Raw genomic sequence first — 27,929 nt, 5'->3', positions numbered from 1 at the left:
TGATGACCACAGGAGAGAGATGGGCTGTTGCCATTCTGGTTCCTTCCTGTGGTGTGTGATGATTTGTTACTTTCTCTTAACACAGAGTGCTCAAAGCCAAACAGCTGCCAGGTGAGATCTGACCAGCACTGATCTAGTACCGGGCATTAGTGCCTTTCTTGACCTAGACAGGATAGTTTTAGGGCTGCTGTTGTGGTCCAGGGGCTTTCAATGCTGGAATTCCATACTGGAGCATCAGTTTAAGGCCCAGTCCCTGTATTTCTGATCCAGCTTTCTGCTAATGCATCTGGAAAGACAGTGGACAATGGCCCAAGTACTGGGGCCTCTGCAACTCATGTGGGAGACCGGGCCTATTTGTCTATTATCCTGGTTTTATTTAAAGAACAAGATTTTTTTTTTTTAATTAATTCATGGAAAAGGCAGACAGCGAGACTGACAACTCCCATCTTGTTTGTTCCCCAAATATCTACAGCGGCCAGGGCAAGCTGAGGCAGAAGCTAGAACTCCCATGAAGGAGTTAGGAATCCAACTACTGGAACCATTATCCTCCCAGGGTCTGCACTGGCAGGAAGCTGGAGCGAGAAAGAGTAACTGAACCCAGATACTCCAATGTAGTATACAGGCATCTTAACCACTTTAACCACAGGGTAAACATCTGTATCACACACACGGTCTAAATTCTAGTTTAAATATTTCAAATATCATTTTGGTGGTGTTATCAACTAGCCTTTCTAAATTTTTGAATTTTGATTATAGTTATTCAGAATATTAACTATTCCTCTAAGATTACTTGCAAATGAACTGCTGGAAAAAAATTAAAAAGAATAAGATCAAGAACAATGTTCTAGAAATGTCTCTTCAGGTTGAAATCAATTTATTAGTTCTCCTGAGCTAAGGACACTCAACTATGAATTACTTACAAGTCCTGTGGTCCAGGCCATCTACACCCATTTTGTCTAAATGGATACAATGGTAAAATATGATCTAACTGCCACTGAATTTTTTTTTTTTGATTTAATGATCTCTTCTACTTACCAAGACAGGAAGCCACATTAGTGAGGCAGAAGACAACCTTATATTGAGTCATATTGCTTTCTAAGGCTATTATTGTCCTTCTTGAGTATTCACAAACAACTATTTCAAAATCTGCTTTAGGTATTTTCAGAGATACAAGTCATGGCCATTAATAACTGTCCATTTTTAAAAGGCAAGGTGTTTGCCCGTCTTCAATCCACTTGGCTAGGGCAAGGTTTCTAACCTGTGCGAGTCTTCAGAGGTAAAGACCAGTTCTTGGCAGTTTCAAGAAACAGAATTGACCTAGGTCAGGTGCATGAACTTCAACATAAGCTTAAATCCTCTCACTATTTTCTTTCTTAGTCTTCAATTTTACTTTAGCCATGTTTAACTTTTATTGTCAGACTATATCCTTGACACAAAAAGAAATTTAAAAACCCAGCAAGTAATAGACCTATACATTTATTGTTAAATGAATACATGCTTTCTCGATTAAATTAATGAATACTATGGTTTCTATCTGAAATAATTTACCTTTTATTTTTGTTTTTAACATTTTTCTCTAACATATTTTCCCCTAACACTTACCTACCACTTCAGTTCTTTTTGAGGTAAAGCTTACTGTACATCATTCTTACCACTTGCACTACTGCTATTTCTACCTTAGTGAGCCTAGGGCCCTTTCCTGGGTTTTCAAACCTTTTCATTTAAAATCTCAGCTCCATGTACACTATTCTGGCTTTATTTATGGCTCATTTTCCTTCCTCACTGGAATCGTGTGTTCAACTGCTGGTTCATGTTCTCAACACATTCTGGTTGAACTTCCTGCAACTTCCAAAGAATAAGATCAGAAGGTTCTGAAGGCAGAAGTCTGATTTGATTCCTTCTGACATCACCTTGTGTGTTTGCTATCAGTGGTGGCGTTCACAAAATAAGCCATCAAATAGTGGATCAATCCTACTTCAAAACTTTCACAGATACCTTCTGCTGTTAAAAGTTTAAGTTCATTCACTACTGAACCATATAAAAATATTCTTATTGACCTGTTTTCTGTTATGCTCTCTACTGAATTTTGGTGTACCAGCTGTTTTCCACAATATTGTCTTTATTTGAATTTTCTTTAATTTTGCCTTCTTTGCTGGGTTGTTGAGCCTTCTGCTGAGTGTGTTCTCTCTCTGATTCCTGCATTGTGTTCTGTCTGTAGCCAGGAGCCCACCTCGCTTTAGTTATCACATACCATGGCATGGAAAACTTAGTTTCTCTTGGTACCAGCTATACAGTTAGCTCTCCATTCTATAATTTTCCTTTCCTCCCAAATATAGAAAGACCTTTTAGAAAACAATGTGAAAACATAACATGGAATTCAAATTTTCTATCAAAAAGTCTCAAACTTAGTACAGATGCATTGCCTTCTTCAGATGTCATCATTTTACAAAAATAAGCAATCTATTGACCTTATTAGCAATGAAAGATTTTGAAGTACAACTCGGATACATTAATTAATTCTCCTAGACTAAGGACACTACATCACCCTAATATGCTTATTTCTCCAGGTAGAAAGCTATGACTCACTCCTGACTTGTACTTTTCCCTGACCCTTACTCAATACCTCGTAAACCTGCAAACAGTTACTAAATCGAGTTGGTCCTGCTCCTTCGTGTCCCGGGACTCCATGGCTCCTTTGCCACTCCAGTAGCAACACTCTTAGCTGAGGTCTCTCAGTCCCTTCCATCTCCATCAGTAAGCTCCTCTGGATTTCTCTCCCTGGCATTAAAAAACATGCACCCTTAGAAGAATCCTTCATAATACTGTGTGAATGACTTTTCTAAAGTGCACGTTTGATAACGTTACTGTTTACTTACATTTTGCAAACTGTCCCTACCATATGAGAGTCAGATCCCAGGCTCTTTCCGGGATGATTCTAACATGGTTTTGTGTGAGCTGGTTTCTGATAAACATGTCGGCTCTCTTCAATCTCTTCTGCAAATCTGCCTCATTACTTCACATTCTTTGAACGTTCCATGCCTCCAGGTCTGCTGTCAATTCTTTTTATTCTTTAAATCCCATCTCTGATGTCATACCCATAATTGATTGGTTGGTCCCTTTCCCAAATCACAAAGATTTTTTATTTTTTGAAGCCTTTAAGTTAAAAAAATTTATTATTATTATTTTTAATTTCATGGCACAATTCCATAAGGTCTGGGACTCCTGTTCCCCTCAAACTCCCACCCCTGACTGATTTTTCCCCATATTATTACAATAGCATATGATTTTCCCCATATTATTACAATAGTATAGTCTTTAATAGGGAGTACTAATTCCATCAGTCTTTTACTTACGTGTGCCCCAACATCGCTGCTACAGACAATGTCAGACGTCCCATTGTCTAGATATGTCCAACAGTTTGATTTTACACTACAGCTATGTCTATAAATTTGTACTTCCAACTGGATAAAAAAATTCTTATGGTAGGGATTCTGGATTTTTTTCTTGTAGTTTTATCACAACTGATAGATAGGACAAGCAAGGCATGCAGGTTAAACTAAGCCTTACGAAGGCTTACATAGGTCAAAATCCATAAGTCAGGAAAAAAAAAGAGCTCTTAATTACTTATTCTTTGGATTCATGGCACATTCTTCAAATCCTGGCACCCAGAAGCCCTTCCCACCCAGAAGCCCTTCCCATGTAGCATTTCATACATGTTTATAGGCAGACACTCGGTAGCTTTACTTTCCTAATAATCTTAGGCGAATCATAAAAATAAATGGTGGGCCAATACAATGAGTATAAAGCATATATATTTTTCAGGAGTACGTCGAGTGTAAGTCAGTTGACCTAGAATGAAATGGACAACTCACACGTGGCTACGCATTCCTTAGGCGGGGAAGAAGGGTGGAAAGCAAAAGAGTGGATCAGCAATGCCTCATACTTGGCACACTGCAAATTTTAGAGAAGAGAGACAGCTGCTGGAAGCCTAAGGTTTCGCTGGTTTTCTTGGAAAACAGGCCCAAAGGCCAGAAGAGACTCAAAGTCAAAAAAAAAAAAGCAAAGGGGGTTAGGAAGGCTGCGGGTCACACTTACATCTTGGGACGTGTCTCTGATGGATGGACCAGCCCAGATGGATTCCAACTCATTATGTGACATCAACAAAAATAGAAAAAAACAAAAGGAAAATAGTGGAATGGGCAAAATGTAAATAAAGAAAAGCCCAAAAGCAAAGATCAGGCTACTTTCCCAATGTGTGGAATGAAGTGGAGACATCTCTGTGTTCTTGGTCTGTATAAAATCGCTACAATTTGTTCCAGATTCAAGTGTCATGACACACATACGGTTCCAAGTTGAAAGTGTATTGCACACATCTGGAGTGCCTCTGAAGGCCTTCATGTCAACTCCGCCCTGCTCGGTATCACATTCTATCAATGTACTGTAAATCTGGTTCCTAAGAAAACTCAGGGTTGACAGGGTTGGAGCCTAGCTTGACTTCTTAAAAGTTGAGTGAAATCTTTACGTTCTGGCCCCTTTCTTTACAAAATAAAGCTAACTCTCACCTCACCTTCTTTAAAAAGTTATCATCAAGATCAAATGAGAACAATGAAAGCATTTTTGCAAATGATGTATGCTTATACTTGTAACAAAGGCTGGTTTAGAGTCTCCAGAACTTGTGCTGGGTTCAAGGAACTACACGGCAGTAGGAGTCTGAGTTTTGAACTTTGTATCTTAGTTTCCTTGTTGTAACACTTAGTCTCAGCAGGCTCAGAGAAATAAGTTCTGGAACAATCAACTACTTGGTACCAAGACACTGGGAGAACTGGAAGATTCCACAGGGTTTTGTGGAGTATGAAAACAACATTTCAGAATCTTTCTGAATATTAGACTTCCAGACACAAGACAACAAAACCTGTGCACAGAGGCAGGATCTGAACTGTGCCTCCTCTGTTTCTTGGCCCTGTGTGAACAGCAAGTCTGGCTTTTTCTCAGTCCCCAGGTAGCTATCCTGGCCTGGTTTTTCTCAGCACCCAGGGTGAAGGCAAGGAGGTCGCCCAGGGGAGAAAAGGAAGGTAATTAAAGTGGCCACCCATTTAGAAGAAAATTGAGTCAGGTGGAGAGGAAAGGGCAGGGACCCAGAGTGAAACCATTGAGTGGAGCACTAGGAAGTAAGGCAGGATACAAAGGAGCCGAGAAGGCAGTAATTTAGTGGTTGTCTTGACAACCAGAGCCACTATTGTTCCTGGTGACTTTACCTCACAGGGAGAGCTCTTCTAGGCAGAGAATCACTCCCCTAGGAGGGAAGGGTGGGAAGGGGAGGCTGGAAGAGGGAGAGGGGATAATTAAGTGCTCTCTACTTAGAAGAGCCTGACCTCCCAACTTCTGCCAATACTACAGAGAACTGATTCAGAGTGCTCAGGCATCATGTGGGTAAGACTCATTCAGAACAGTCTTTAAACAGGCAGGCATGGCAGGGCTACAATTACACTATCACACTGGATGCAGAAGGCTGGAGAAGAGCCTCCAGAAGAACAAAGGAGAAACATACATCCGGTTACTCTGTGTCAGACTCCTGCAACATTCCAATCTGCAAGTTTCTTACAGGGATCCAGAGTGTCTCTGAAGACTTTCTGGTCAACCTCTCCCAGTTCCACATCGTGTTGTTCAGGCACTGCTACTGAGCTCCAAGAGAACAGGCGTCCAGCATAGGGAAGCAGGATGGGAGCCAAGTGGAGAAGGATAAATGATTGTAATGAGCAGCATCATCTGTTACTCAAAGTGATTTGCTTTCCCAATTTCCTGTCTACGAGGCTGAGTTTTTAAACCTTTCCAAGTGGAAGACAGTCCATCCTGGTAATAAGGATAGAAGAACAGAGTAGTGGCAATTCTTGAATCTTGAACATAAGGGCAAGAACTGTGGTCATAAAACATGGGGGGGGGGATAATAACACTTCTAAAGAAAGCAAACAAACAAAAAGCACTGGAGAGAGGGGAGGAAGATGTTGGATGGTGCTGCTCTTGATGCTGTTTTTACAGTGAGTCTTCCTTCCTGGAGGGCCCGGACTCTGCAGGAGGAGTGTCAGGGTTGGACGGCAACACAGGCCACACAGCTCCTGCCTTCTCTCTTCCTGCTGCGGAACCAGACGCTCCTACTCCTCGCTAGGGCATGGGGCATAGCTTCTAAGCAGAGAAGTTCAAACTGACCTTCTCCAAAGTCAAGTTATTAGGAAGCAGCCAGCTGCCCTCCATCCACAGCTGAAAGCAGCAAGAAGCTCCCGTGTGACAGGCTGAGGAGATTCCTGACAAATGGGCAATCTGGCAACAGCAGTCTGCCTCGGCAAGGTCTATAACAGGTAGAATTTGGGGATCCTGAAAGGCAGAAGGCCAACTAATCCACAGAGAGCACGGCCAAAATTCTTCCTTCTCAGAAGTCTTGGTCGTTATCACTAGACTCTCTGGTTCACTCTGTTCTGAACAAACCAGGTCCAGCAAAGAATTCTTACAGCATGGAATCCACTCAAAGGACAACTTTTGGCAGTACACATTGCTCAGAAAAGCAAGTGTATGCTGAAGCCACTGGAACATGGAGACGGATGATGAAAAAAATAGGTCTGTGTAAAAGTCACTGGCGCTACAGAATAAGCAGATAAGTGGCTTCTGAATCATGCAGCAAGACAAACAAACCATCACTACAAAGGCAAAGACCTTCCATTGCAAATAGGGTTTGCACTAAGTGAACAGATTGCTTAACTTATAGCGCCACCTGGTGCCCATGGCTACAATTCCTTTACTAATTTCCCACTGCAGCCAACAGCTTGCAGTTTTTGCCTTTCCTAATCTACCTAAAACACACACACACACACACACACCCTTCAAAAAGAATGAGGCTAAAAAAATACTCTAAATATGTTTAATGATTATTTTTTTACTTGAAAGTGGAAATACTGCACCACTCCACATTTTAAAAAGGTTTCAATGCCTGGAATATAGTTTAGCGTAAACCTGTCTAAATGACACCTGTCTTACAAGATCTAACTCCAAACACACATCTTCTCCTATAAATCCACCTTAACATTCATACCAAAATTGTCTCTCACTTCCCAAACCACACCATAAGCCAGGCATGTCCTCCCATTTGGACAGCAACTGAGCCACAGCAGGTTGAGTGACACAGGCAGTAAGCCTCAAAGCCGAATTGGAATTAAAATCTGCTTGACATCAAAACCTCTATTATTTCTTCCCACACGGAAGGGAGGAGGGCTAGCAGGCCTCTGAGGAGATGCTCCTACTGAGGGCCAGTGAGGGGGCCAGGCAGACAGCCGGCTCTTTAAGACAGAAGGATGCTTTTGCAAGGGAAGACAGACGAAGGGTCCAAACGCTAAATCTCTTTGCATAGGTTCAGCCATGGCTCTGAGAACTGGAGTTTTCCAATTAAAGAGATGCGGAAGCTCTGTGGGACAAGGAGAAAGATTCAGCTGTCACCTCTTCTTTTCATCTCCTAGCTTAATGGCGGAATCCACGATTCTCCTCGGTTATAAAGCAACGGGACAGATTCAAGTGCAGTGGCCAAGTGACCTGACACATGTGCTCATGTGCCACAGCTTCATGAAGTTCCTTCTAAGCACCACACTAGATATTTCAGATACAATACTGAGTCATACTTAGTCCCTGGACTCAGCATATGCACACGCAGTCTAAAGCCGTTATCCGAATGCCAAGCTCCAGTTCCACTTGCAGTTAGAGATGGGCAAGAGGCACCAGTCACTTGACTAGAAGAAAGCTCCACGGCTAAAATACCTCATGGTACTCCCTGGGTTTTCCTAAGCTTTCACAATGATCAATTCTATATGGGAATTCAGGAAAATGAATCCTACACAGAGGCACACACATACACAGTGCACAGCCATCAGGCAGTTGGCTATGTAACTGGAACAGCCTCACAGACATGTTCAAGTCTTCCCTGCCAGTACAGGACAGAAAAAACATGATGTCTTCATCATAGGATGGGTGTGGAACAGGTGACACTCAAGAAATCTGACAGGCAGATCATGCGTATCATACAAAAACCTGCTGGGGCTATCCTGGCTCTCTCCACAAAAGTCAAAGGTGTTCCAGGGCGCAGTTTAATGGAGGGGGCATGGGGCAAGCAGTGGCCTCTTCCTCAAGGACAGACCGCACAACCGAGTAAAGGCGTCACGATGAAACGTCAATATCATTCATGAGCTCTCAAACGAGCCAGTCCCTTTCCGAGTCCATGGCTGGACAGGGATATCCGAAGGCTTACAACCAACTTTCTATGAATCACTTTATAGGAAGAGATCAGATCTCTGATACAACAGGATGTGAGAGGTGAGCCGAAAGAGAAGTCAGAGACAAAAGGAAAACTTGCAATCTGTGTTTCTTGGTGAATTCCGAATTTTAGCTCTGATAATGTTATGAATGTGATAGAATACTGTGTAAGGAACCCTATGGCAGACCTCACCTTAGGAATAAAATCACAGTATGCAGCTGGAGAACAATGTGCACGCGTGCTTCAGACACACACCTTCCTGAGACCAGTCAGACGGACAGCAAGGGAGCAGAGGTGAGCAGGAAGTGCAGGGATCTCCCAGCAGGGCCGGTTCTAGTGGCCCCTGCTCGGGGAGACAGCTTGTACAGAGGGGCGGTGTCGCAGAGTGCTAGAGGGCACATCGGCCTCGAGGTTGGGTAACTCAGGTATAATCTTTGGTGTGGCTCTTACTCCTTCTATGAGTTCGGGAAAGTTTACGTAATCTGAATATATTTTTCTGGCTTGTAAAATGTGCAAATATGACGTCTAGCTCACAGCACTGCACGCTGGCACAGGAAGTGCGTCACTGCTTACCTAGTGCAGTTAATATGCAACCAACGTCAGTTCCTTTCCTGTTGCAATTACTTGTTTCCAAAAGGTGGCAGGGCTAGAGCTTCCTTGAGAAATCCACAACACCACAGTGACCCACTGTCCCCTTGTGATTTAGACAGAAAGACCCTTGAAGGGACGTTTCACTTGGAGAACACTCTGTCAGGGTTCACGGCCAGCCGTTCTCAACCATCCTCAGCGGAGATGGGCACCCACTACCCAGAGCATGACACCCTTCACTGGCAACAGATTTTGCCAGAGCTTTCTCCTGATATTTCCTTGGAGTCGGTCTGTAGCATGACATCTTTTCTTAAAACAAAACTCCATGGCTTAGCCTAAGTTCCAGAGCTTGCCATTTAATTTTCTCCCAGATCCACTGCTTGTTGGATCCTGCAACCCTGCCCATTCTGTTTGCTTCTTCCTCTATGTATACTTCCTGACTTTTATATTTACTTTGGACTCTCCCCTGCCTACAGATCACAGAACATTTTCCTTATTGCCCCCTCCTCTGTGCAAGCTGATTCTGTTCCCACATGCCCCGAGTGTGTTCATGCTCGCTTGCTCGCTCGCTCACGCTGTCGCTAACCAGGAATGTGTCTGCTGCCCTTTTGACACACAGTCCGATGCCATCTTCAGGGCCACAGGGAGGGCAGAGCCACAGACTGTGGCATCTGCACACTCCATGCTGGCTTGGCTCCTATTTTTATCGTGGCAGTGCTCTGGGCATCCAGGCAGGGAGCCGGTCCAGCTTCTTCCCATTCCTTCACTTTACATCAGGATTCCAAAATAATCTCACCCCTTACCTTGGCTGGATCTTCCTGCCCCAAACCTTCTACCATCAATGGGGCAAAGTACATCCTTCCTTTTCCCCTCCAAACCCAGCTTAGCTCTGAATACGTGTTGGAGTCCCTCAACTCGATTCCTGATGCACGCAAGGATATTGTTTTCAGAAATGAGCAGAGTTTATACAAGCTGGACTCGCTCCTTTGCTTAGACTGCTCCCCCTGTGCCCCTTCCCGAATAAGGAGTGCTCCTTGTTACATAATTGGATGTTCCCAGCACAGAAACTGACACAGGAGGTCAGGCGCGCATGCGTGCGAAGCTTCTCTTTGACTTAACAATGCCTTTTTTGGGAATCTAACTTTTCTTCAGCTCCCCTCCCCTACTCTCTCCTCACTAACATCAAGAGAAATTTATAAGCCTGGCTCAGATCAGAACTCTTCCAATGTTGGCTTAGAAGGAGGGGTCATGAGGTTGAATTTACTCTGGTGTTCACCCCCCACCCACCCCACTTTTGCAGGCCAGAGAGAGTGTGCTTTGAATCTGGCTTAAGTCCCTGGACTCCAAGGCAGTTACGTATATAAGTCTTTTAAGGAAACAAGGAAAGTACACAAAACTGGAAACAGAAAACTGAAACTCATCTGCCGAGACGTAGTACTTTTGGAGTTCAGAAAGTAAGGACAACTAAAGGATGCAATGCATCTAGCTTCAGGTGGCTGTGCTATCTCTGATGCCCAACCCAAGCGCATCAGGACAAACAGAGGACAGGCAACTGCCACCCACGGAACCAATAGCAACTACTAACAACTATCCTGCACTTCAAATTCACAACTAAAAAGAGGAGTTCCCAAGTACCGTGCAAAAGGATACAAACTGAGCAATCTGTGGTTTCAGATAGAACCAACGTGTGGCCTCTGGGACAACAGTCAGCGGGGCTGGGAGCACTGGGGTCTCCTACAACATCTTTTATGAGCAAGGGGCAGGTGGTCAGTGGGTTGCTCAAATTCCAGGCAGATGCCAAGTTCCTAGCTTACTTGCTGAGTCGAGCAACTGAAGACAAAGAGTGAAGTTTTGGGACCCTTCATCGGCGTGGGAGACCCAGAAGAAGCCTCTGGCTCTGGATTTGGCTCAGCTCTGGCCACTGCAGCCACTTGGGGGGAGTGAACCAGTGGACGGAAAAATCTTGCGTTTCTTCTTCTCTCCATAAATCTAATCTGCCTTTTCAATAAAAGTAAATAAATAAATCAAAATAGAAGCAGTAAGTTGTCTGAGGACAATGCCATGAGCTGACCTGAGGAACTAACAATGTCCTTTATCAGCACCCCGGGGAGGAGAGTCTGGATTCTGTACAGTGAATCACCATCCCCTCCCTGGGAGTACATACATCTCTGAGCCAAAGGGAAGTGATCCCTTTTCCAAGACTTCCGAGCTAGAGCACAAGGGCCTTGTTCTACCAGTGAGAGGGTCATCCATTATAGCGGGACACTAGGAAAATCTGCGCTCAAAACCTGCTTGTGGTGTTTATTAGCTGTGTGATTTTGATTTAAATAAGTTAAATCTTCATAAGCCTTAGTCTTCTAATCTTTAGAATTGGGGGAGGGGGCTGGTAGGTCACAACACCTTCCGAACAGAGCTCTGAGTACTTAGCAAGAATTGCTGCTCAGTGAATACCCCGAAGCTCATGGGATCAGTGATGGCTACACTCAATCCTGAAGTGAGTCCTGGCTTTTGGTTCTTGCGGGGACTTGTTCAAACGAGACCATAGGCCAAAAGGGACAAGATTCCTGTGATGTCTGGAAGGGAAACTGGTTCTTTGTTCAGATATATAACTTTCTGCTTCCTATTTTAAAAAGATCTGAAGAGCACTGAAATTAGGACAAAATACTTGAGAAGAGCGCCAAGAATATCATGAGAAAGAAGAGAGTAATGATTTGTAAAGAAAGAGCAAAAGCTTCAGAAAGGGAAGGATTACAGTAGTCGCTTAATTCTGATCTGTCGAAGCTTAGTGCAAGGCAGCTGCCATACAGGGTGGTCCTGAGTTCATGGCAGCTAAGGACAAAGTCTGAACAGATACAACTAAGGTTGGTTAGATAAAGTTTTTGACAGGAACGGATATAACTGCATAAGGGCAAAAATATCATCACCTAGAAATGTCTATGATGAATAAGCATATTAAGTTATGAGTTTTGCAAAAGTAAGTAGGTATAACATTTTGTACTTGTGCAACATTCACTAGTCATTCAAATTCACCACATAATTCTATTTTTCCCCATGTTTCAAAATAATGAAGCTTCTCCATTAAAAAAATAATAATAAAAAGAGAGTGAAAGGAAACCACCTATCTTTTCCATCCTTATCCTTGACAGTGCTTCACTAAAAACCACACCTCCAAACTAGTTAAGAGACAGTTGTCTGGTGAACGGAAACTGAGCAACACTCAGAGGGAGCCAACAGGAAGTAATGTCACCAGGCATGGCATGTCAGAGTCTACACCCTGAGCCCTGGAAAGAACCCTATCGTCTCCACTGCGCTTGGGAGCAGGCTTCCTTCCTACAAGGACTTGAGATTCTTGCTTTAGACGTGCAAGGCCCTTAGCTAAATAAAATGCTGCTTCCACAGGGATCTTCCTCCCAGTCTCCAAAGCATAGTGACCTCCTTATCAAGGCTAGTCCATGCCCATGAATATTCTGAGACAGTCAAATTCTTCTGATCTTTAATATGCAAGTCTAATCTCCTTGGGACTGTCCAGGCTCATGTATACACTTCTACTGAACAATGTCTTGCATTTTGAAGCCAGTCTGTCAAGTAAGTGATCTCGGGGGGTGAGGCTCATCAAGGAGCTGAGATGTTAATAGTTTTCATCTGTTTAAAGTATTTATTACTTCATGTGTTTGAGAGGCAGATGGACAGACACAGATCTTGCACCCGCTGGTTCACTTTCTAGTAGCCATCTGTCTACATCTCTGCCTTGCAAAAGACATAAATCTTAGGAAAAATAAAAAGAACTGAGAAACTACACATAATTTCTCACAATATTATTGACACTTTTGATAGTTTAAGTCATTACTGCTTTCTTATTTGTGGAAAGATAATCCTCTGTAGCACTGGACGGGATGTCAGGCAGAGGTTGCCTTTGGCCTTTCGGCATCAGGAGGCATCTTGACTCCATTCCAGTTGTGATAACCTCTAGATATCACTAAATATCTTGTAAGGGACAAAAGGGCCCTTCAGTGAACTACTAGTTTAGGGAAAGATGATTTGTATAATAGGCCATGGTAGCACTAACATCAAAACTTTGGAGGTAAACATAATTTTGGAGGAAAGCAGGAGAGGATGCCGCCCAAGCAGTCACAGAACATTGACAGGGGTGGGAAACCATTTGGCCTAACACACAAGGGGTTAGTCAGGGGCGTCACAGGAGAGATCTGGAGAATGAGAAAAAAGATGACAAAGGCCTGGAGGTCAAAGGTCACAGGTAACTCAGGCTAGGACAGGGGAGGGATGGAGATGGGTCGGCGAAAGGTCATGCCAAACGGGGGTAGGATTTTAATATACAGAAGTAAATTTGTATTTTGCAAGCAAAACTGCCTGGCTCCTCTGTGCACTGAGCTGCCCCAATAGGAATCACTTTGGTTGGATCTGATCCACTCAGTCTCTCTAAGCCGACTTGTAAAGCACCTCTTGGAACTACCAGAATCTGAGATACACATTGCGAAAATCACTTTTGCATGCCAGAGTACCTGAAGGATTTCAGGTGCAGAATGTATGTTCAGCCATGCTTTTCAGAAAAAGCACTCCAGTTGCAGAGCTGAGTATGGAGCAGTGACAGAGGGAAAACATTTGCCTGGTTAACAGTCAGCATTTTGTGTCTGGGTTTTACTTGGAGAACGGTCTTCAGGCTATAATATGTAGGAAAAAACATACTTGCTCTGCAGCTATACACATTAAGTTTAGAACTCCAGGTGTGTCCCTAACTGTGCTCCTGGCCATGCTGAGCTCTGTTTTCTTATGGCATAAAATGGGCTCCTTACTCCACTTTGTTGCTATATGAAAATGTATGTGGACAGGCCTCCCTGGCTGGCATAGATAGCACCCAGCAGATACAAATGCACAACCTCTTTTTCTACTTATTCTCTTTATGACTCAAATCTATTTTCTTCCTTGATCCTATGTAATGTTGAATATGGGAATGGAGATTTAAACGCTTGCTGTTGATGAATTTTCTACTTGTTGTAGAACAGATAATGAGTTTTTAAAAAGAAGATAGTCTTTGCATGACATGTCGGCACAACCCACATGCTAACAGGGTCACATGCTGCTTGCTGCTTCTTACTTGAGAATCTTCCAGAATGCCTTTTAAGAGAGAAATCATACCAAGAGCCTATCTGGCTAGCTCATGAATGTCTTTGGCCTTCTGTAACTAAACAAAACTTGCTTGAGTTCCATGATTAAGAAGTCAGTGGCTCAAACTCCATCTGTGCATGGATCTTTCAGGAGTTCAAGCCATACTGGAATCACCAAGCTTGGGTTATAAAACCCAAGTTGCAAATCCATGTCTCCCTCTATTCTTTACTGTCCTGTGCCAGAAAATCCTTCTATAGCTGTAATCAGTTATGGTCTCTTAGGAGAAAGCAGTATTTTAAGAACACCATTCTGTTTTCTCCTTGTTTCTCCAAGAGTTTATCATCACAGTGACGACCTGCTGCCAGTTAAAGGGAATGTCTGTAACAACCAGCTGGGAGGTATAAGGGCTTGGGGATGTAACTGGATGGAGAATTGATTCACAGCAGGAAGAGTGCAACTGAAATATTTAGTATCACAGGCAGTGTATGACTTATCTCAGTGTGTTATGACAAAATTCCTGCAGAATATTCAAACGTTAGAGGAGAAGGTGACTCAGAGAAGCTGATATACAGTCTTCAACCTGTATCTCCTCTTTTCTTATGCCTACAGTTGCCTCTGACTCTATAATGACCCTTTCTTGTGCAGAATTCAGTATTACATCAACTTCTCTTCCACTTGACAATTTCTTGTAAAGGAGAACTCGGCCATCTTACCTCTGAACTAGTGTCCCAAAGATAAGACGAAGACATTTCTGCATGTTTTCGGTACAGAGCCATTTCCACTGTTCCATTAACAGCAACTGGACCAGATCCAGGGCTGTGTCGGCTAATTCTGTCTCCGCTCCTGGGGGACAAAAAGGTGTAAAAGTCACTCGGTAGAAAACCAAACTTGTGGAGCATCTTTCACTGCACTTAGGTAGTACCTTTTAAAATCACTCATTCTGAACTCTAGTCAAAAGTTGATTCTTCGTATCAAGATCGGCTTTGTATTTCTTTATAGTCTGCTGTGTAGGTCCCTGGTAGTCTGGCATCCAGTAGGGGGTTTTATCTTTGTAAAAGATTTGAGATTCAATTATTTTGTCTACCCAGCATCTGTTGCTTCTACATTACTCTAGCATACTGAGTTCATTCTGCTCCAAGTAAGAGCTGAAAGACACAGAATGGGTGCGATTGGCCAAAACATCATGGAAATGGCTGTGGGCTGATATGGGAACAGGCCTGGGAACTGGCCTTCATTATCACCCTGCAGCACCTTGCTCTGACAGCATCTTCATGACAGAGAGCTAACCTTGGGAGTGCAGAGGCTTCAGTCTGACGCGAAGGACCTGTAGCTTAGGAAGAGTGCCTGCCTCTCTGGTAAATGCCCTGACAGTCTTTCCCTGTTTCAAAGACTGGAAGGACCAATGAGCTTAAACCCTCACTCAGCTAACATTTGCTGAATCTACGTCATTTCTGGAGGGAAGCGTCTGTCCTTTAAATGTCCCAGGTTGCTTCCGATTTGCTTTCCCAGCAAACTATGTCAGAATGGATCTGACTTCTCTGGTGTTACTGCTGTGATTAACACTACCATCAATCATCAACGCTAACTTCACTAGTCTAGAACCAAAGTGTATTCTCTGAGCCAGCTCTCTCTCTGCGGGTTGTCCAGGACATGCGGACAGCTGAACGTGAGGGCTCCCTCACACCCCGGCCTCACGTACACTTCGTTGTTCTGTCCTGTACCGTAAGGCCGCATGTGATCTGAGATGCTGCTCTACTTCCAGCCATTGCTCAAAGCAGAGTTCACCTTTTTCAACTTTACTTATTTAGTTATTCTGGTTTAGTATTTGCCTAGAACTGCCACCCTGTGGTAACAATTTGTCATTGCAATGGAAAATAAGAAAAAAAACAGTAAAACTAAATTCTACTGAAGAGAATGGTCAAGTTTCTATCAAGAGAGCTGTTGGAGTCTCTCAGGGATATCAGGGCTTGAACACAAACCATCATTTAGGAGATACGTTATTTAAATTTACAGGCTTGATTTTGTTTAGAATGATTTACTTGACCCTTTTTATTTACAATTCATTAAAATTCTCTGATGCCTTTGCTGTCACACAGCTTCATTACTATACCAGCGAGAAATGTGGGAAGGTTTGGGGTGGCAAAACATGTTTCATAGCTAAATTGAGGTAGACAGAGCAGAGGTCAGATGGCACACTTCTATTCACTTAAGCGAAAATGGTGAAATGGGTTTTTTCTTTACCCTTTTGAGTCCAGGGGTTGTGAGCTTTTTATTCTCAGGAGAAGTCTTTTTTTGAAGGAATGGATAAAGTTTGGTTCAGCAAATGTACTAATTAACAGCAAGGGCTCTGCACTTATCCTCGGCGGGAAGCAAACCTGACCTGCCTCAGTGCTTATGCAGAAGGAACTGAGCTATCACTACCTTTCTGCATGACTCCACCTTAACAATTAGGTGGCTTCATCTGTCAGGGCAGGACACAAGGCAGGAGGAACAGGGCAAAGACATGAATTTCATTTTGGACACGTTGTATTTTAGTTGTCGTATGGTCCACTCAAATGTAGGCATACACGATGCAGTATGTATTCAACACTGTGTTACAGTGGAAGCTACCAGTACAGATGGCATCACCCAGGGAGTGTGTGCACAACTGGAGTACAGAGTCAAAACTAAGGGTGAGGAAGGCAGAAAAGGGAGCCAACAAGATGGACCAAGAAGCCGACACAAGAGAAGCAGAAAGAAAGTCAGCAGAGCGGTGTTACACACATTCAGGGGATGGGATTTCTGCTTGAAGGTCGTACTGTGGCACAGACAAAACCTGGGCATCAGTGTTATAAGTATGATGTCTTTTGCTTTGTTAGAATTCCTCACGTGTGTGCCCAGCTCCGCTGTGTGACTGGGCCCTGAGGACCACCCACATTCATCTCTGAAACCAGCACTCAGCAAAGCATCTTGACACAGAGGTTCAACACGCAGCTCACTTTTGCCAAGTGCAGCAACAACAACAAACGCAGCAAAATCCAACCACCGGTAGTCCTAAGTGGACTGAAACCTGGCTCTTTTTCCGGGGGAGCAGAGAGGCTGACACCTACCTGGATTCCTGGCACTGAGACCTTGGGCTGGCACAGCGGCACCTGATGAGCCACTATCCACAAGGCCTTTGGACGTTCCTCTAGGGCCTTTATCTAGGGCTTCTGTTGGCTGCATTTCCAGTAACTTTGTCTGTTGTTCAATAAAGGATTCCATTCTAGACATGGATAGGGTCTCAGACTCCTAGAGAAACAGCCAGTGGGACATCACAGAGACAGCAATCAGTAAAACAAACACGGCACTCTTGCCACCCCTCCTCTCCCACCCTTCAACAGTACCATACACACAGACCCTACTGATTCTGTGATCATCTTAGGCAAGTTTATGTATTTTTTTTTAAACTAAGCTGCAAGTAGCACAAGCCTTTTCTAATGTTTATCACTTCTATACACATTTTGGGATCATCTATAAACTCACTACCCCAGAGAGATCCACTTGCCAACTCATAACTGTTAAGAATTCCAAAGTATTCAGAGATAATACTTCCAGCATAAAAATTTGAGAGTCGGATGTTAATTCAGCCCAGTAGCAGAACACCGAGTCCTTTTCTGACTTTACAGAAAGCTTCCTCTGCTGTAGCTGGAGGACAAACCAACATCCCAGACCCTGACTGCTGCCGTTCTCTGGAGTTTGCTTCTCACCACGTTTCCTTCACGGAGACAATAGAGTATCTTGTCGTGTGCCTCGGTTACACTCAGTGCCGGAGCAATTTTACTGGATGAGAATCTCAGTCTGGACCTGGCAAAGGAGCAGAGCAGAAACAAGTTACGATTCATGGTCTTGATTCCTGGACAAAGGGCCGACGAGCACAGTGATGCATCAGGAGTGCAGTACTCCTATGCTTGTTCTTGGGAAGTTTTTGGGGTCAGAGCTGTCAGCTAAGCCCTGGTCCTGAAATGTCCCAAACCTGTGCTCTGCCAATGCCTAAGCTAGACAACATCCACAGTCCATGTGGGACAGGGCTTTTGCTCAGTATAATAGGGACCAATTTGTCATGGTTATAGCTCCACAAGCTAAGAGAATGTTTGATGTGACCCACTCATTCATTACAAATTTACAAGATGCTACAGGTTACTGGCTTGGACCAAGGGTTCTGGTGTTACCCTTTCTGGACATTCATTTATTCCCCTTGCTTTTAAAATAAAAACAGAGGAAGAACTGCAAGCGATAATCTGACATTCCAGGAATACAGGAGTGATACATACAGGCTCCGTGAATCTGCTTGACCAAGGCTAAGCCATCTGAGTCCGTTATTGCTGACCCACAAAACGCGAGCACAGAGACAAAGCAGGCAATCAGGCCATCTCCCTCCTTCATAAGACGAAATTTCCAGTCAGGATAGTTGTGCCTGCTTTCTACACGTGAGCTTGACAAATTGCCAAGAACCAGCTGGGACCCCCGAGTAGGAGAGGGCACAAGCAGTCAGCCAGAGACTAAAATAGGCCCAGTAAGTTTCCAACTACTCCTGCCCAGATCAGTGCTAAAGAATGCAACTTCCAAGGCAAAATTCCCAGAAATGATCACAAAAACAAGTAGGCTACGCACCCTAGTTTTCACTCTCAGTAGGGAAGAAATGTCTCGATTTCTCAGGTATATATTCATTCATACTCTAGGGTTTTTCTTCTAGTCAAACACTCCAGGTCAGTTGAGGTCTGTGGTTCCCAAGCAAAGAACAAACCCTCAGCTGAGTTCCCAGTTCCCAGAGCCCTAGGCTCCTCTGGGTGGAGCCTGGGTCTGGCTTTGTCTGAATCCTGGTATGGATGCCTGACCTTTGTCCTTCTAGGCTAGATAACGGGGTGGTCTTTGACGATTGGAGATCAACCTGCGAAGTGAGGAAGGGTCCCTGGGGCTGAAGGGCTTCTCACTTGCTAGCCTTCTTGCCTTCTGCCTGGGGCTTGTTGTCGGTCTCAGCCTCACTCAGCTCCTCCGTGGGGCTCTGGGGTTCAGAGCGAGGAAAGGCTGTCTTCAACGTGTCCACAATGGCGCTCATCACCATCTGCGGGGGTAAGGGGGGCAAGGTCAGCACGGCCATTCAGACTTCCCAACACCACACAGCTGCCTCACGCTGCTTGATACAACAGAGTCAGTCAAGAAATGAAAGCCAGATCCATCCCTCTAGAACAGCCATGTTCATCAGCAGAGTCAGCTGCCAGCTAACGGCTAAACTGTTTCGGCTGTAGCACTGAAACAGGTTCTCCTACTCACAGAGGGAGACAAGCAATGCCATCGGAAAGACAGCAAAATAGACAAGCACAACCTGTGGGTTCTGCAGGCCGGTGAAGTAAATTTTATTTTCCATGTTTGTCTTTCTATAAAAAAGTAATTTATAATTTCTAAAGTAATAATTCTCTCATCAAGACATAACATTTGGTAGAAGTAAAGAGGCAGCAGTACAAGGAGAAAAGCAAGAGTGAAAACGATGACTAAACATTAAAAAAGAAGACATGGCCTAAGGGCATACGATCTAGAGCACATCCAAACAAAATCAGTCAAGTCAAAAGCAAGTATCTGAAATTCATATGCACTTTTCCAATTATGAAAATCAAGTAAAATCATCTTCACTGGAAATTAAGATGATCTCTCTCAGAATGACAAAAATGATATATAGATATTTGCTACAAAATGAAAATGTTCCAAAATAGTAATAAAATATCAAAGAACCGGAGCAGGTGCAATGGCTCATTAGGCTAATCCTCTCCTTTCAAGCCTGGGATCCCATATGCGCACTGGGTTATGTCCGGGTTGCTTCATTTCCCATCCAGCTTCCTGTCTTTGGCCTGGGTAAGCAGCAGAGGTTGGTCTGAAGCTTTGGGACCCTGTACCCACATGGGAAACCTGGAAGAGCTCCTGGCTCCTGGCTTCAGACTGGCTCAGCTCCAGTCACTGTGGCTACTTTGGGAGCATATCAGCGGATGGAAGACCTTTCTTTCTGTCTCTCCTTCTCTCTGTAAATTTGTCTTTCCAATAAAATAAAATAAATCTTTAAAAACCTATCGAAGAAATGAAAGAAACCATTCATTTTTCCTTTGGTGCTTCTTGCAAAACTGATACTCCTGGGTCAGGGCAGAACCTTGCCTTCTGTGACACATTCCTGTAAAATTCTACAAGGAGCACAGCTGGCAAATATGGCAAAAGTCGACGACAAGACTACAGTGAAGACTAGAGAAAAACAAACCCAGAAAAACAAAGAATGGCACAAATGAAGATAATGTGGCTTTGAAATTGCGACTTGCTCTCCAGGTTCAGAACTGTAGCCTAATGAAGCTGGTAGCTCCAAACAGGCAACTGGTGAGCAGCTGCTGACGAAACCAACAAGTGGACAGATCTCTATGCAAACGGGGGGGATGCTTAGTGAGCCCTTTTCTGGTTTCTGCTACCATTCCACATGGCAGCAGACGCCCTCTCAGACCCGCCACATGAAATCCCCTTTTACTGTGTTCCCTCGAATCTACAAACAAGGGCAACCACCAAGCACGGAAACCCCGGGCTTCAGTCCTGCAGACTTCAGTGATACCAGTGGGCCATGGCAGTCGACAGGCTCCAATGTGTGATGCAAACATCCACAGGTGCTGAGACAGCCCTCTGAAGAAGGGACCGCTCTGTCCACACCTGGCTTCCTAGCAGAGGACCACTAAGCCCATCTGGTGTCCTCTATTAGGGCTCTTTCCTGGAAATGACCCGTGCTTCCAGAAGAGATCATCCGATCATCAGCTTATCCAAGGAGTTACGTATCTACCTTACAAGAGTAACACAACACTCTGCGTTGCCTCCCCCCCACCACGCCCCGCCTTCCTTGTTTGCCCAGCAGTGGCTCTGCAGATACCTTGTCTATCCTAGAGACCATGAATGGCTTCTTGACGAAGGCAATTCGAGCATCTGTGTTCAGAGCAAGGAACTCCTGCACCTCCTCACTGTTGGCAATCTCTGGGATGGCGCAGAGTTGCTGCAAAAGAACAGAGCAGGATTTGAAAGAGAAACCACGGTCCCCAAGTCTTCCTCCCTTGACTTGGATGTCTCGAGGTTGAATGAGAGCAAAGCCAAAAGGGAAGGATGCTGACCTTCAGGAAGGATTCCAGGAGGCTCTTCCGGGCTTCTACTTTGTCACTATCCATATTGCCAAACGGGAGATCGGGAAACAGCTTTTTAGGGCCCTTCACATCTTCCAAAGAACAACAGCACAAAGTTCATTTAACACAACTACCCAAAGCAAAACATACCACACATATTCTAAAAAAAAAAAAAAAAAAAAAACTACTGAAGATATTAAAAAAAAAAAAAGTGGGCATCTTAAATACGCTCTACAGATGGCACGTACAGGCTGCTCTCATGGTTAACACCGAGAGGCCGTGCTCTGCAGTGACTGAGGTTTCTGACACCCAAAGTTTCAACTCTGCCTCCAGTTTCTACTTTAATAATGACTTCAGGTTAAGCTGCAAGATCTTGCTGGGAACCTGTTTTCCTCTGAAAAACAGAGACAGTAACAACTATCTCAGAGATTACTATGAGGACCAAACATATAAACTGGGTAAATACATTCAAGCTTGCCTTAGTATTAACTACTCTGATAAAGAAATAAAAACATGTAATTTACATCTCACTTTTTAAAATGCTTATTTTGGGTGATCACATTCTAAAAAATGAAAGTAGTTGATCACTAAAGTTTTTTGTTTTCCCTGTGTCTTGGATGTGTCAAACAGGGTATTCAAACAGCCCGACTGTCAAAGGAATTAAGGTTCCAAGAGTTTCTGGATAATAGTTTTATATTTCAAAGTGTCAATCTGGGATCAATTTAGTTTAACTTCTCACACAGGCGGAGGTAAAATAAGCATCTGCTTCTTTCCCAAACTTAAACTAATGAGGCTCCAGAAGCAGTGCTCAGCAACGTTAGGAATAAATGGAGTTCCTGATGCCCTACACTAAAACCCAACCAGACTCTGGAAGCAGAGGACTCCAACGCGTCCTTCTCCTCTCCCACCCCTGCTTACAACCGGACAGTCAACCCCACTGTCAAGGTCAGGGTGGTCAGATGTGAAACGTAAGCAGGCAGCCTGACTTTTGATGAACTTGCGCAGATCCGGCTTCTCCTCCAGTCGAGTCTGCAGATTCAAGAACTCCCGGTAGCGGCGGTTCACAGTGTGGTACGCCAGCTGCTGCAGGCCGCTGCTGCTGTCACCACCGAGAGCCGTCTCGTACTGTTGAAAGGACACATTTGTTGGCTGAATCAGTCAGGTTTAGACCACCTTCTAGCCATTCTAACGATCACGGTCAATGGCCATACAGAACAGAGTAGGAACAAAGAACAGGGTTGTTCTGTTTCAGGGCATACCATATCTGACTGCCACACTAAGTGGTGAGGAACAACTCAAAGCCCAGGGGTGGCAGAATTCAGGAAGTCAGAAACGAGAGCCACCATTCCTGCCCATTACTTCCATTCAAACATTCCCTCCACTAGACACTTTCTTCATCTGTAACAAATGGCTACGTAACTAACTTTCAAATCTCCCCAGTTCATAACAGATGATACTGCCTCTTTTACCCCCAAAATTATAGGGCTGGATATTAATGTAAGAGAAAAACCAGGTAGCCATTATAATCAACCAGTAGTTCATAGAGGGGGGAGGGGTTGACCTCAACCACAAGCTGAAAAAAAAAAATTCTATGTTTCAGATGAATTAGAAGGAGACACTTGTGCTTCTGTTTGCCTTGGGCATATTAAGGTTTCTAATTGTTCTCAGAAGCCCATTACCCCCTTCCCAAGTATGTATCATCTGTAATGTTAGAAGCCAAGTGAGGACTGGTGCTGCCAGGCAGCACAACCTGCCACATTCACGTTCCCGGAGGCCTAGCAGGTGGACAGGACCACACACCCACAGGCAGAAACACTCAAGAGTGACGCCATGGCTTAGGTGTTAGCCTTCTTGACAAGTGAGGGCAGGCCTTCCACTGCTTGGCTTTATCTCCTTCTTGGAAATTTGCCTTAGCCACAAGGGAAAGCAGTCATTCTGAGCACCCGGGAGCAAAGCCGCACCTCAGGCTAATAATGAGAAGTCAAGAACAGGGCCCGGCGTGTGGACCTGTGATTCAATCCTTGCCCTGCAACCACTGGATCCCACATGGGTGCAGATTCGTGTCCCAGCTGTTCCTTCCCCATCTAGCTCCCTGCTTGTGGCCTGGGAGGCTGCGGAAGATGGCCCAAGGCTTTAGGACCCTGCCCCCGCATGGAAGACCTGGAGGAGCATCCTGGCTGGTTCCTGGCTTGGGATCGGCTCAGCTCCGGCTGCTGTGACCATTTTGGGACTGAACCAGTGAATGGAAGGTCTTTCTCTCTGTATCTTCTTCTTTCTACAAAAATTTACCTTTCCAGGAAAAAACTAAACTTTTTTTTAAAGCTTGCCTTATAAATAAATAGATCGAGAACGATAGGCAGGGTTCGGTGTTATGGCAGAGTAGATAAAGCCACCGCCTGCGAAGCTGGCATTCCACCTTGGTGTTGTTTAGTCTAAGCTGCACCTCTTCTGATCCAGCTTGCTGCTAATATGCCCAAGAAAGCAGTGGGGAATGACCCAGCAGACACTCGTGGCTCTTAGCTTTGGATTTGCCCAGCTCTAGCGCGTGAGGCTCTCTGCGGAATGAGTTAGTGGATGGAGGACTTTCCTCTCCCTCCTTCTCTCTGTAACTCTGCTTTTCAAATAAATAAATGAGTAAATATGAAATAAGAATAGAGGCAGAATTCAGGCTGAGGCTCTCAGAGTTGGAGCAGCATTTCTGTGGGATACTTCGCAGCAGTTTGCAGCAGGTCAGACAGAGTCCTTCCCTTCTTACATGGACTGGCATTTCACAGGGAGGAGTATGGCATGAGGCCCGAGACTGAATCAGATCGATTTACAGGGAAGGCAAATTTAACCCAACTGACACACACTTTCCCAACTTCTTCCCTGTTAACTTCTTTCTTTCAAAAAAATAGTAGCATCTTTTGTAGTTTGTTTTAGGAATGCAGATTATTTGTCTAACAGTAAGTACTTTACTCCTGTAGTTACTTGAGCACAGATTCGGGAAACACTGGACATAAACAGCATGAAGAGGGCTGGTTAGATTAGAGCAGCACTTCCCCCAAAGCGCTCTTACAACAGGTTGCTTCCGTATGACTCAGAGAGTTCTATTTCAAGAAATCTGGAATTCTAAAACCCATCCAAGTAAATTCTCACGTAGAACTTGCCCAAATCTGTACATTAACAAGGCACGTCAGGGGCCAGCATTGTGGTGCAATGGATAAAGCCACTGTTTACAACGGCAGCAGCCCATACTGAAGTCCCTGTTGGAGCCCCAACTACTGATTCCAATCCAGCTTCCTGCCAAGGTGCCTGGGGAGGCAGTGGGTGACGACTCCAATGGCAGGACCTTGCAAGCCACATGAGAGCTCAGCCAGGAGTGCTCGCTATCGGTCCGAACCTGTCCCAGTCCTGGCTGTTGGGGAATGCAGGCTAAAATCTCTGACATCTTGGCTTTCAAAGAAATAAAAATGAAAAAAGCAACCCAAATAATTAAAGGTACTGTCAGGTTTGAAAATCACTGGAAACCACAACTTTCAACATTCTAACAGTCGTGAAATTCTAGGTTTACTTGTGTGAGTACTATAATGGCCAACTTTTAGAAAATGTACGTTTGTTGGGCCTGGCAGGGTAGCCTAGTCGCTAAAGTCCTTGCTTTGCACACCCGGGATCCCAGCTGCTCCACTTCCCAACCAGCTCCCTGCTTGTGGCCTGGGAAAGGAGTCGAGGATGGCCCAAAGCCTTGGGACCCTGCACCCATGTGGGAGATGCAGAAGCTCCTGGCTCCTGGCTTTGGATTGGCTCAGCTCTGGCTGTTGCAGCCACTTGGGGAGTGAACCAGCAGATGCAAGGCCTTTCACTTTGTCTCTCCTTCACTTTGTAAATCCAGCTTTCCAATTAAAAAAAAAAAAAAAAAAGGAAACGTACATTTGTTGAGTTAAACAGAGCTATAGCAGTCATCTCCCTTCCCCCCCCAACATCCACCTCATTAACTCCGCTTTCGGAATGCACTTCCACCCAGACCGGGTGCCCAGCTTTCCTCCTGTTACCTTCACGGTGTAGAGTGTATATGGGTGGAATCCAGTGCCACTGTGCTCTCGGGCAGTAATGGTGCCACTAATCCGAAGGTTCTGTATGACAACCGGGCCGTCCGGGCTGCTGAGCGGCTCAAAGCTGAAAGGGGCTGAGCTGAGAGGAGCAGGTGGAGAGGAGGAGACGGCGGGATCCAGGGCTCCCTCGGGGAGCTCCTTGTCCAGGCACGAGGGTCGCACGGGTCCCCCCTTCTCCCGTTCCTCCAGCAGAGCGGTGAGAGAGGCCACATCTCCCTGCTCAACCTCCTTGTCTGCTGCTTCAATCTGGATCTCCGGGCAAGCGCTCAGCATGGGGACCAGAAGGCCGGCGTCTGCTTCGCTGCCTGGACCGTCCTCAGCCTCGGCCCCTTCAACGCCATCAGAGCCCTCCCTTTCCTTCGGCTCCAACACTTGTGACTCCTCCAGGGCACTCAGGGCATCCTGGATCCGGTTGGAGAGGAAGTTGCCTGGCGTCATGAGCAAGATGGTTTCTTTGCTCAGTTCCGACAGTGGCGACTCCAGCTCGGAATCTTCACATAAGAACAGGGGGCCTCGGAGATCTGGCTGCAGGAAAGGAGAGCTGTTCCCCACTTTCCTTTCTTCAAGTATCTCGTTGAAATCTGTCTCGACAGCTTCGTGGCCTTCTTCAACCTCTGGGGAGAAGCCCGAGTCAGCGGCGTTTACCAGCACTGGAGCTGCAACAACTGGCGAGGGGGCTCGCCCTTCCGGCGGACTCTCTTCAACAATCAGTGGCAGAGAAGTGGGCACCGTGGGCTGTTCCGGCACGCTGGCTGGGCAGGGTGGGCTAGCCTCCAGTGTTGGATCATTTCTGGCCTTGGAAAAGACAGCCACAAGGACCAGGTGGATCCAGTCGGGATCTGACAGCTTGCCGACCAGTGGTAAGATAACGTTACACGTAATGAGCTCCACGATGACATGGCGGCCCGTCCTCGTCTCCAGGTGTGGCTTGGGCACCAGCCCTTGCAACATCAAGTCCACGAGGCCACGCGTGTAGGAGACCTCAGCATTGGAGGAGTGCACTGCGGGATGTGGCGCTGTAACGCTGCAGTAGGCTTCCCAGAGCTGGGTAGGCTCCACCGGCCCGCTCTGCTGCCCTGCCGTGGCCTCCTTTGCCTGAATGTAGCTCTGCAGGTGGCAACCACAGAGGACGAGGATTCTCTTAGCAAGCGCACAGCTGTCCACCAGGCCCATCCTCCTGCGAAGCTCCCTGACCAAGCCCTTCATGGCCGCCTCCATCTCTTCCTCAAAGGCGGGCTCCTGGCTCACGGAACGATACCAGGATAACACAAAATCCCTAATAATCATCTGGATGGTACAGTTGATCTCCTGTTCCAACTGCTTCTCTGCCTCGGGGCACGGAGGGCAGGTGGCCATGGGGATGAATCGCTCCAGGTGCAGCTGACCCGAGGCGCCCACGACGGCGCTGGCGCCCAGCCACCCTCCCAGCACCACCAGCAAGGCAGACAGGAGGCACAGCAGCCACACGTTGACCAGAAGGTGGATGACCAGGAGCCAGCCGAGCAGGACTCCGAAAGCCATCAGCTTCCGGCTGCTCAGCTGATGGAGGATGCCGCGGGGGTCTGCCGGGGGCTCCAGGGACCGGGAAACGGCCTCTGTCTTCATGGCTCACGGCTCCCCGGGAGGGTGGACGGCCCTCCTGGCGTGTCACTGCAGAGCCGGGGCACTAGGAAGTCCGAGGGGGCCGAGGGCCAGGGTGCCGGGCCCCTCCAAGTCCTACAGGCCGTGCAAGGCGCCCACGGCAGCCCGCCTTGTCCCCGGAGCCTCGGCGGCAGCGCCTTGTGGCGGAGACGCGGCGCCTTGTGGCGGAGACGCGGCCCCTTGTGGCGCAGACGCGGCCCTGGCGAGCCCCGCGGCCTGCATCATGGCGCGGCGCGGCCCCGGCAACACTCACGCCCGGCTGCCCGGCCGCCGCGGGCTGCGCGCCCACCCCGAGCCCCGGCCGGCAGCGGCCGCATCGAGGTCCCTCTCGGCCGGCCTCGCCCGCTGCAGCCGCCCCGCCGGCCGCCGTCTGTCGGGCCTGCCGGCCGGCCGGCCGCCCTTCCGGGTGGACGTCGGCGTCCGCGAGGCACGCCGGGAGAGCGCGCGCGCGCCCTCGGGAGCGCGCAGGCCGGCGCCCCCTGGTGCTCAGGGGCGCCCCGACGGTCCAGTCAGAACCCCACCACTCCCAAGCGCAAGCCAAAATGCAAAAAATAATCATTTACGGCGCCCGATAGAGCGGCCCTGGGCAGAGAACCGGCAAGACGCGGAGTTCCAGAGGTTTTAAAGTGAATTTTCTTTCTGGTTTGCAAAGGTTGTGTGCAAAGGCCCTTCACTACTTCAGCGAATTCTCAGGAATCCGGTCTATTTTAATCTCTTGGGGTAGGGTAGGGGGCGCATATTTCCACTGGCCTGATGGATTTAAAAATTCATGTCCCTTCCTCCAGAATCTTCTGCCTCATCTCTCCTAACTTGCTCTCGGGAATTGTCGGGCAGAAAGCACAACACAGGGATAAATTCACTCCTTAAATGTCAAGGACTGCATCACAAAGCCAGACTTGTGACTTTGGGTTAGCTGGTTGTGGCATTCCGGCAAAACTCAAGCATGTGTGGTGGTTGCTGTGTCGAAGGGCTCATCCTGAAGGGACAGAGTGGGTCCTTGTGGTTCTTGATGAAGACATCTCCCTGGGGAAATGGATTGTT

At 46.2% G+C, this 27,929-nt stretch overlaps 1 protein-coding gene across 2 annotated transcripts in view; it reads right to left on the bottom strand.

Moving 5' to 3' along the window:
• SNX19 (sorting nexin 19) overlaps positions 1–27,042 on the bottom strand; it is a 37,357-nt gene extending 10,315 nt beyond the window's left edge. The window contains exons 1-8 of one of the 2 annotated variants that reach the window (XM_040992657.1): positions 25,188–27,042; positions 22,143–22,281; positions 21,148–21,248; positions 20,913–21,032; positions 18,955–19,085; positions 17,731–17,827; positions 17,092–17,272; positions 14,716–14,845 (exon numbers count right to left, since the gene is read on the bottom strand). In XM_040992657.1, the coding sequence (XP_040848591.1) occupies positions 14,716–14,845; positions 17,092–17,272; positions 17,731–17,827; positions 18,955–19,085; positions 20,913–21,032; positions 21,148–21,248; positions 22,143–22,281; positions 25,188–26,852 (2,564 nt within the window). In that variant the 5' untranslated portion in view covers positions 26,853–27,042. The remainder of the gene's footprint in view (positions 1–14,715; positions 14,846–17,091; positions 17,273–17,730; positions 17,828–18,954; positions 19,086–20,912; positions 21,033–21,147; positions 21,249–22,142; positions 22,282–25,187) is intronic. The other variant, XM_040992658.1, reaches the window with a different exon arrangement.
• Positions 27,043–27,929: the final 887 nt, after the last annotated feature.

This window comes from Ochotona curzoniae, unplaced genomic scaffold (genome assembly GCF_017591425.1).
Source record: "Ochotona curzoniae isolate NIBS_2020 unplaced genomic scaffold, NIBS_Ocur_1.0 contig_832, whole genome shotgun sequence".
NCBI classification, from domain to species: Eukaryota; Metazoa; Chordata; class Mammalia; order Lagomorpha; family Ochotonidae; genus Ochotona; species Ochotona curzoniae.
The sequence above is the reverse complement of the archived record's forward strand: the minus strand, read 5'-3'. Positions and strand labels throughout refer to the sequence as shown.